Genomic DNA, 11,184 nt, shown 5'->3' on the forward strand with positions numbered 1-11,184 from the left:
AAACACCAGTATGTATTCAGGAACGGTTCACAGTAGTCAGTGCATTAGGCCAAAAAACTGTGAGCTAAATAAAAGTTAAAAGCTTTGGATTTTTTCTGCTTGATCACCTACCTCTGGCTGCATCATGTTGTCACCTTTGATCACTCACTCATGTTTTAATGCATGAAGTCACAGAGAAGTGTCATGTTGCTGTGATAGTCGCACCGAATTTCATCACACCCCCGGGAGATTTGACAGGGCGAGCATTTTGAAGAGGGAGACAGCATCTCATTTTCTTTTCCTTTTCAGGAGGCACATGCTATAGTTACCTAAGCTCTGTGCAGTTGATACTATTATTTCCTTTTTTCATCGATTGCTTTATTTAGCTTATGTGAAAATGTAGGTTAAGATGTGAGCTATGATAAAGTTCTGGAGAGAAAAAGAGACAATTCAGCCATAAAAAGAATAAATAAAAAAAGAAGCCAGAAATCCATTAAAAACTTGCATTTACACTGAAGATCAACTGGGGAAAAGTCAGGTTACAAAGGTTGATTTTCCGTCTGTGTAAAATTAATGTGAGCAGCTGTTGTGTGCCAGATTTCTAAATGCAGAAGAAAAACACAGTCCATTGCTCCAGCTATCTGTCTTCCTGCTTTGAACCTGCAACCCGTGGAGGAGAAAATATCCATTCATCACCGGATTCAAACACTTCACACTCGGGTAGTGTGCTGTGTCCTGACCTGTCCCTTCTCGGCCTGGAGAGAGGGAGAACAGAATAAATATGCCATCAGCTGTGGCAGGAGCGCTGACTTACAGCAGGATCGCTGCAGGAAGATGGACCTTCTTTTTCTTCTGAACCTGAACCGAATCTAAACCCCCTGTCCATCTGACACTATGATAAACTACTACCATAGGTGCGTGGTTGTGTCAAAAGTAGTCGCCCTAATCTAAATACACAGTTATCATGTGTTTTTACAAGTGACTATCTGTTAATAAGAGCAAAATATGTAAGAATGTGGAGTATACAGATCAGTTTATAATGCGGGAATGATGACTACAGTATAGACTAGCTTGAATGAAACCAGAGACTTTGCTTTCGCATAGTATGAATCTTAACCACCTGGCCACCCAACATATGGTGCAAATCACCAAGCAAGTTTGCAACTAATTAAATTACCATAAACAAATGGACCCATGCCTTGTTATCCAGTGTTGAGTCTAGGTTAGCTTGTTGGTGCCCTTCAGGCCAGGGTAACTATTGACAGGGCAGCTTTAGCAAATCATAAAGCTTGGACACAATCAGCCTTGTGCTGAGTAACAGAATATAAGGAACAGTGTTACATAGTTAGGTTACAATCAGGTGACTGTTTTCCGTTAAATCAGACCACCATTATATTCTGTAAAAATGGGGAAGACTGTCTCTATTGTAATGTTCAACCGGGCTGACGGTTCTCACACACTGACTGTGAGACTCGCCCAATTAACACTTTCACAAGTGCTCACGCATCCACACATCTAATTTTCTCACGACGAAAAAGCAAATGTATCATTGATAACGGCATGAATAGGATTTGCCATTTCTTTCTCTTTAAAGCAGAAAAAAAATATTAAAGGTTGAGTTATTTTTTGTGGTTTTGTATTGATTTATGGAAGTAATCTTGTTACATGACTTTAACGTTGTGATACGTGGATTCGGTTACTGACTACGTTATTGGTAAAGTAACCCTCAGTAAAGCTCAGGTGAGGAGAATGTACTCTATATGGTCATTTTTTTGTTTTTGTGTGTAATTTAATGGATCACAGCGAGAACAGGGAAGAGTTGGAGGGTTTCCATGTCAAATTCAGTAACTTTATCTTCATTCTAGCTTGAATATGCTACATCAACACATTTTTAAAAAAGCATCCTGAAGCCTGACTCACATCAGGTGATGAGTCACAGCCGCTAGCTCATTGTTAGCCAAGTGAGGATGCAGCAGAGACTTTGGAGAGTGGCAGAATAAAGAATGGAAGTTGACACAGACATTTTAATTGTGATCAGCACAACAGCACATAAATGCTTCTTTTATCAGTTTTATGCTTGAAATTCTGTCCATATTCAGTACTGTCCCACTGTCATTTTTGGGAAGAGGGTCTTTATGTTACACATTTTGTCCCAGATTTAGCATATTAAAGTGATTAACTGTCACAGAAATATCACTTTAGTATATGGCTACTCTTTTAGCAAATGTTATTATTTTATAATTTGCGCTTTGCTTTGAATATAAAACAACAAATATTCTGATGAGCACTGAACACTCAGCATTAAGAACCTTGTGAAAAACACTGTGATGAAAACACATCTTAGCACTTCTCCAAATGTGCAAACAACACATTAAAATGCTTATTTATTTATTTTTATTTATGCTTTTCAAAGACACAGAAGCTTTTCTGTTCGACATCTCTGTCATAACCTGCTCTTAGCATTTTCCTCTTAGTCCTCTCCACCAGAACCTATTAACATGTTGTTCTCTGTATCAACTGATAAACTTTTGATCCTTCAGGGGAAACATATATATTTGTCGACCCAGGGGAGAATGTATGAGCTCCCCAGAGATTCTATACGTGCCCTGCTTTTTAACATTTCCCATAACATATCCATACTATTCAGAACCAGGACAGCATCGGCTTCTTGATGTCTTCTTTTGCCCGGGGCACCAAGCTGAGCAACGCGTAGCCAAACACTAATTGTGTGTGTGTGTGTGTGTTCATGATACTGCATATGTCCTGTTTCCTTCAGTAGTAGAGAGGCAAAGCCGTTGACTGAGAACGCAGTGTCTTCCCATCAGCATTCAAGGATGGAGGCATCCTATCATTTTTGTACCTCCAGTAGTAAAAACGAAGCAGCTCGGTCAGCGCAGGACAACATCAACGTGTACCATGTGGAACTGAATTATATCATGCTTCGTGAACAGCTGATGTTATGCCTAATTACATTTCTGAGCACAAACTAAGGCTGTTCATAATCACCAGCATGTGCGATCAGCATGCCTGTCTTGGTTTCCACACCAGCACTGTGTAGCTTGTGGGTCTCATTTCCAAATTAATATGGCACAGTCACTGAGCCCTAATGTTGTTTTCCCCCCAAACTTCATTTGAATTCATTTAAACGTAAAATGGATTATAATTAAATTTGCCGGCCACTGAGATAAGTCAAAGAAGCTTTACAATCAAGGGAGCTGTGTTTACTTTTGTCACCTCAGTGTGAAAATGAGCCCAGGAGATTTTTTCTATGCAGAGGAATTTGGCAGTGTACCCTAAAATGTGTTCAAAAAGTCATGATTTGTTTTCATGCTTTCAGGAAAAAAAAAAAAAAACACCTGATACAGAACAAGCATACTATTAAAGACCAAATATGAAGTATCAAAGCATCAAAAAAATCTTCTGTGTTTCAAGTCAAGAAAAGAGCAAAAAAAAAAAAAAAAAGAGCCACGGTTAAAGAGGAAAAAAAAGGGAGACAGAAGGGCGAGAGCAGCAGCTGTGTGTGGGAGGATCAGAGTAGTGAGTGGAGAAGGAGGGAAGCTGAGGAGGAGTGAAGCTTTGATGGACAAAGGAGACTGAAATATTTGTAATGGCTTGCTGTATCAACCACGTCTGTGCACATAATACCGTATTCAAACTGTGGCATAAGCTCCATTTGTAGGTAGCGTGAGGGAGAAATCTGCCTGCTTGACAGTTTCGTATGTCCGAGGCCAAATTGAATTTTTTTGCATAAATATGTTTGGACAATTGTGTGTGTGTGTGTGTGTATGTTTGTGTGTTTGTGTGAGTCTGCATTATTACGGTATGCGGGACACAGTGTGCCTACAATAGCCAAACTTACTGGAGCTGAGTTTTACTGATAGCTGTTGCAGATAAGTGACATAATGCTGAAACAGCTGAATACTGACTTCCTGTTTTTTTAAGGTAGTCCAACATCAACAGTGTTAAGAGTACAGAGTCCATAAATATTGGATGATTTTTACAATTTTAAGGCCGGCAGTTGGCTCTGAGGTTGCTTCTGTGAGTGTTATTATCGTTGTCCAGTTTGGCCCTTGTGCTCCATCAGCACAGGTGGTCAGAGTCACCCTGAGCTTCACTTTGGTTGGCTGGGTTGATGTCACAGCTGTAGAGATGTACGTGGGGTTGAGCACCTAGTGGAGTGAAAAGATGCGGAGAGACACCCGGACCTCTGCTGCAACCTAGATGCGTGGTTCTGCAGAAAATTGCGCAGCCTGTTTGTTCAGACACCGTAAAGTGATATATTCGTCATGCTTTAAGGAACAAAGCGGGAAGTACTGCAGTGAGGACATATGGTTGGATGGATGCAACGAGTACAAAGGTTGTGTTTCAGTTACAGTGCCCTCATCTTAAGGAACATCAACACTTTTATGTTAGAGCTCAGGTTGGTAAGTTATTCTAGAATATTATTGTGTATATATATATATATATATATATATATATATATATATATATATATATATATATATATATATATATATATATATATGTATATATATGTGTGTGTATATATATATATATATATATATATATATATATATATATATATATATATATATATATATATAGAGAGTGAGAGAGAGAGAGAGAGAGAGAGAGAGAGAGAGAGAGAGAGAGAGAGAGAGATAAAAGGCTGTATTTGCAGACAGCAATCAAAAAATCAAGTGCTCTGACAAACTAAAGAACATATCTGTGGTTGTCTTCCACAAGGCTAGGCAGAGAGGTACTGCTAAAACTAGTTGCACAAGACTGAAACTTTAACCAAAATTCCCCAATGAATAATATCATTAGTACGAACATTATCATGTTAGTTGCTAACGTTCATTATGATTATGTCATGATCACTCACAGTAAACTCAGTAGCACAAAGCACACAGCCCCTGAGCCAAAAAAAGGGGACACTGCAGCAGCAACAGACTCGTTCAGTGGCTAACTTTAGCACAAAGCAAACACCACCTTACATGACATTATGATGTCTATTTATTGTGATAGAAAACATCTACTGAAGCTAACATGCTTGCCAACTAACCTTGATGTGTCTTTGTTGAAAAGGAGAAAATCAGTCCCGTATCCTGCTGCGCACTATCAGAGCAATGACTGACTATCTCTCTCATCTGGAGCACTATTCAAGTCCTTGAGTCTATCAGTAGCTTCCATGCTGTCAATATTATCCACACATCAGCTATCACTTTCACCCTCTCTGTCTCTGTGTTTCTTTCCCTTTCTGCCTCTTTGTATTCCTCGATTGCTGTTTACGTGGTCAGCCCTTCAGAGACAGTCTGACGCAAGCCCTGGTCGTCTAGTATGTCTGTGAAAAAACTGATAGAATCGGGGCGCGTCCCCGGGCTCGTCTCACACATGAACACGGGGTGACTGGATGGTCCCCTGCTTCCCAAAATGTAGAGCAACTGCCTCTTGGCTGTCACCCTGTGATGGGGTTAAATTGCTCTAACCCTTCTCAAGGACAACACTGTGGATCACTCGCCCCGCTTTTTCTCAAAGTGTGTGTTATCTGCAGGCCATGTGTTAGCAGGAGGGGGAAGGTGCTGTTGCTTTTCTGGGCTGATTTTCCAATATCGGTGGGTGTGGATACTGCCAAGGTGCTCCCGAGCAATGGCACCAAACCTCTTATTTACCACTTTGTTAAAAGGGCATACATGTCCATGCATATTATCTGCAAAGGAAACAATAGAGTGTTAATGCTCGCAGAATGAGAAAAAAAATGATTTTAAAGGCCATATCTGTGTCAAAATGAAGCTATTGTCTCTGGTTTCAGTAAATGATGAGGAATAATCTCAGGTCGTGTGTGTGTGTGTGTGTGTGTGTGTCGTTGACATTTAACAGCTTTCCTGACAAAAAGCCCCTCATCTCTCCTCGCTAAACTGATCCAACAGCAGACAAGCAGACGAACAAACTGTTTGTTCTCGTCCGCGAGCAGATTGCCGCTATTTTGAGCGAAAGGTAACAAAGGAGCGAGCCTGTTTGTATTCTGAAACATGTGATAGGTGACACATGCAGTCCATGAAGGGCAGAGGAGAGGAAACACACACATGCACGCACACACACACTTTGATCAGGGCACGTAAGGAAAACTTTTCAAATATTTTGTCATCGTCATTTAGCTGTCATTTAGTTAACATTTTTCATACTTGACTGACTCCATTTTAAAGCAGCAATTTTCATCACATTAGACTTAATGTTGTGTTTGACTGGAGGATGCCAGATTGGAGGTGAGGGGAGAAAATACCCTGTTCTGAATGTGCCGCATTAACGCTTCAGCTGAAGGACATTTTGGCTCATCCGATTTGTCTCTGCGGACAGTTTTTGTTGTTTTCCGGCAGCGTTCCCTCTTAGCGCTTACGATGATGAAGCAAACCCATATTGGCGTCTACAGCCTTATTCACGAAGCATATATAAACTCATCAGTATATTGACCTAGTTGCCGCAGCAGCTTTTGCTTCGCTTGACATCGCTTCGATTACGATGTGATCATTTTGCCAAGCTCCTACACCCTCACATGGCTCTCTGGGAATACATCTCGTTGAATACAAAACAGACGTGTGAAAAAAAGATAATAAAAAAAAAACATGCAAAATATATACTACCGCAAAGTGCTGAGGCTGGTGAGACGCGTAGTGGAATGAGTCGCGCACCTCTCGTAGTTCAAGGGAAATTATTCCAAACCGTGATGTGTGTCAAGATGTGATTATTTGAAACTATATATATTTTTTGCCAGTCTAGAGAAGAGAGTCAGAAGGGAAGGTAGCAGCAGGCAGAGCAGAGCGGATATAAAGAAGGCAGAGGTAAAGAAGAGAGCCAGCAGGATCCCAGCTGTGCGTGTTTTGCATTGAAAAGATCGAGACTGCCTCGGTGAGTCACGTTACGGCAGGGTTTGATTAGTGATGACAAACGCGGTCGCATTTAGAAGTCAGACATATATAGGAATGTGTGTGTTCGTGACTGCCACACAGGCACTGTCACTTCTCCCGAAAGCACCACACAGCGCCCCGCACACACAAATTCTGTTGGTGATGTGCTTTATCCATTTAACCACACACGACTGGCTTGGCCATGCCAACTTAGATCAGAGGCTGTGTGCTGTAGAACCAAACAGCAGCCGGCGGACAGTCCCAGACTCCCAGCACTGACATGAGGACTCCATCACAGACCATTAAACCTGCAGCTAGAGGCGAAGGCGGGTTAGAGGGGAAGGGAAAGAGGAGGAGGAGGAGGCAGGGAGGGTGACAGAGGCACAGTGAAGGAGTGAAAACCGAGGAAAAAGAGAGATGGAGATGGAAAGAAAATCACTGCCGATTTGCACCTGCTGTCAACAGGCCCTGACAGACGAGACAGTGTTCTTAGGAAGGACTCGGCCAATGAGAGACTGTGACTCAGAGAGGTTCATCAAACAGCTTAGTATAGTTTGGTTAAAGACTCCCTACACACACACACACACACACACACACACATATTAACACAAACAGAAACATGTTCCAACGTCTGTCTGACATTGCTTTTAACAAAGATAAATGTATACTTAGCACATTAAAATCCTTAAAATGGCACCCACTCCCAAGTCCATTTTATTGATCTATAGTAGCTGTTTGTGTGGAACAGACCAACAAGATGACAGTATAGTACCCAGATTACAGTGATAAAATATTAGATATATGTGAAGCGCGCAGATCTTTACTGTGAAGTCCGTCCTCAGTGTGTGTTAGCTGGAGGTGTCCACGTCACACTTTATGTGTGTATGCTGAACACTGGACCAGGATTGGCTTCCAAACAGTTTGTGATGTCACAAATCTTGTTTTTCAGGCCCGCCTCTTAAAATCTGATCTTCACTAATAGTAGGTAACAGTAAAGAATCTCCACATGAATCCCCTCACACAGTGACGCTCAAACATTCAATTGGAGGAACAAGAAGAGAAACACATTTTCGACTGGAGGAGGTGCTTTAAGTTTGCTCATTTCAGTTTGTAATTTTGCCAAAAACAAATAATGCAGTGTAACCTAAAATACATATACACTTTCCATGACCTAGATAGGAGCAGGAGTACGGTCAATGACAGTTCACTAAACATTAATAAACTAAGATTATAATGTTCCTTCATTTATTCTCTTCAAATATATATATTTTTGTTTTTACCAATTTCCCCTGGTGGAGCAGTAAAGCATTTCGGATTCTGGCTCTGATCTGAACAACATTTTAAGAATAATTGGTTCACACCTTTCATTCACTGATCCTCCAGGTCTTCCTTCAGGCTCAGCTTTCAGGATCCCCACATTTCCAACTGTTTCTGCAGTTTTGCAGCGCAACAGATGGAATCCTCACTTCTGTTCATCTACTTGTAGTTAATAGGTTTTTCTCTTTAATATTCCAACGTTTACTGAAGTTGATGTGGAATTCTCTCAGTTCTTTCAAGAACTCAGCAATCCATTACCTGACACCTCTGTCACGCTCTTGTCATGGTTGATTGTTTGTGCCGGGCTCCGAGTGTTTGGTAGCATGAGTTCGCTTCTGCTGTGACATTTTCTTCTCTGTCAGCGATCGGGATGTTTATTTTAGTTTCACTTCAATAAGGTGTGGGGGATCTGATGATTTTAGATCATAATTGGTGACTCTGTCCATTTCCAGAAATTGCAATACTTTAGTCATCTTTCTTCTCTTTTTAAACTTCACATAACCATAATGTGAACATTCTAACTGTGTGTTGAATGAAACTGGATGGCTACGTTGACTGGAAAAATGACTTCACGCAGCTCACACTTGGGTCACATATTGCAAAAAAATGTGATGCACATTATAGCCAGTGACATGACAGATGAAGAAAAAGAACTATCTTTAATGCAATAATAGTGTAAATGGAGAAAGTCATGGGGGATTTCAAGTCTGGCTGTAGTCTACAGGGCATTTAAAAACACACAACACAAACACAATTAAGATTTTGGATCGTGGCTGCGATTTAATGGATGGTGACTATTTTTAGAGATTGTATTTTTTGGGCCAGATTGCCCACTCCTCCCCTCCAGAAACTTGGATAACTCTGTTTGTTTTTTGGAGAGTAACAACTAGTTCGCCGGTCAGACGGACATTTGTCTCGTCATACTGCCTGGCAGCTACTTTTCAAGTGGTGATTCACTTTGAGGGAAGCTCACCGTCTGCCTGGTTTGCAGGGTTTGTGAAGAGAAAATGGCAGTGGGAAATGCAATTAATGTTAACACTCTCACATCTGACCTCTGGGACTATACTCCTACTCCTGCTCAGCTTTTGGCGAATAATCTTCGCACTGTGATTTTTCATCATTACTTTTCTGTCTTCTCTCCAGATCTGTTTCGTAAACCTGGACCCTCAGAAAACGGACTGCCGCAATGACAAAATCATCAAGGTGAGCCGAATCCACGTGCCACTCTCATTCTTTCCCTCCCGCATGGGCCTCGTTTCTTTCCCACCCACTTTTCATCTCCCAGGAACTCTGTTTATTGTATTTCACATACAAACATAGACTCGGTTGCCATGGATTCAAAATCATTACCCAAAATTAGAGGGTTGATTTGTTGAGATAATATGCAGATTTCGCAACCTCCTGCAGCTGGCGGTGGCATCGGTGGGCGATCAATAATCACTCCACAAGGGTCAGGAGTCCCCACAGGAAGGATTTTTTTTATAATTATCTGTCTCTGGGTTGAAACCACTGCGAAAAAAAGACGTGTTCAGAATTTGCTTTTCTTTTTTCTAATCTAGCATTGTGTCTGTGCTCGCCATGTCTCCTGCAGAAATTGGCATCGGTGTCTCCAGACCTGCCAAAGCTCGTTGAATTACTGACCGTCCACCAGCCGAAGGAAAATGAGATCCTACTGCTCGGTGGCCTCGAAGCCTCAGACACTTGCCAAACTCACCCACACGCTCCCTCTCAGGTGAGTGAGCAGCGATGTCTTGAAATCCTCACAAGCATGTTCAGCCTTTGAATTAACTGGCCGGGAATGCGAGGCAGAGAGTGCAAGCTGTTCTTCCGTACCACAATTTTCTTGTGATTAGATTTGGACCTTTCATGCGAGGAGGAATCCACAAGAGGAAGTGCATTCATTTTATGGAGTAATTCTCCCCCCATTCACGCCAATAAAAAAAAACAAAAAACAGTTGCTTGTCTTCTGAGGCAAAGAACTACGTGTACGACCGAAACACAAATATTTGCATGTAGAAAAAATAACACTTGCTGGCAATAATGGATGACTTGATGAAAAACATTTTATTTTAGAATACTTTTAAACCTTAATCAGACACAAAAATATGAAATAAATAAAAAGGGTACCCTTTTTTGGGCTTTTATTGGTATTTATTTTTTAAATGGGATGTTCTCTTACAGCCGCAGGCCAACTTATAGACTTTTTGAAGCTCACCAAATACATCATTGTATAAAACCACTGTTAGAATCGATACTTTGCCTGAGGAGTCTGCACAGACAATTAAACTTGCATGAACACACCTAGTGAGTTAATAGTATATTGAACAAAAGGAAGAAAAACATGCAATACAGCTACACAATAAACTCAATCGGAAGGTGTAGGATGTTTATAATGATCCATCTCAAAATGTGTGACTCAGCGTATGTGTTGGCCACCGTCTGTGTGTTCATGTGCGCGTAACAGGTATCTGTACTCGTTCCATTCAGGGCGGGCATCAGCAGCAGAGGAGTACAGGCGTGTGCCTGGTTCAGTGTTCAGGGCAGAGACGCTCCACCCAGCCCAGCAGCATCATCTTTGATATCAACAAGTTCCTTATTGGTCTCCAGTGGGGGAAGGAGCGACAGCTTCAGCAGGGCCGAGCAGCGGGCCATCGGGTCGACGATGACACCAATCGTTCCATCTCATCCATAGAGGAAGACTTCCTGACGGCCTCGGAGCACCTCGGTGATGACAGCGAGGATGACGGCTTCAGAAATGGTGGGCCTCCTTATAGCCACCGTAGAGTTTTTGTTTTCAGTTTCTCCGTTAGTCTCAAAAACTATTAGGACACAGTTGGATGAGAACTGATGGAAAGGAAGGCCAACGGACAAGTTATTCATTTTCATTTTTTATTCATTTGTTTTCTATATTTTGATGTACTATATTGTTTAATATCTTGACTACTACCTCTTGAACCACTGTGCTTAAATGAAAAGAAATGAC

The 11,184-nt window shown here is 41.4% G+C and overlaps 1 protein-coding gene across 5 annotated transcripts in view; it reads left to right on the forward strand.

Annotated features, from left to right (window-relative positions):
• Positions 1–11,184, forward strand: part of LOC119012137 (SPHK1 interactor, AKAP domain containing) — a 130,271-nt gene that overhangs the window by 108,097 nt on the left and 10,990 nt on the right. For all 5 annotated transcript variants that reach the window (XM_037085658.1, XM_037085692.1, XM_037085676.1 and 2 more), the window contains 3 exons: positions 9,345–9,404; positions 9,793–9,933; positions 10,689–10,959. In XM_037085658.1, coding sequence (XP_036941553.1) covers positions 9,345–9,404; positions 9,793–9,933; positions 10,689–10,959 — 472 coding nt within the window. The remainder of the gene's footprint in view (positions 1–9,344; positions 9,405–9,792; positions 9,934–10,688; positions 10,960–11,184) is intronic.

Source organism: Acanthopagrus latus, chromosome 2 (genome assembly GCF_904848185.1).
Source record: "Acanthopagrus latus isolate v.2019 chromosome 2, fAcaLat1.1, whole genome shotgun sequence".
Lineage (NCBI taxonomy): Eukaryota > Metazoa > Chordata > Actinopteri > Spariformes > Sparidae > Acanthopagrus > Acanthopagrus latus.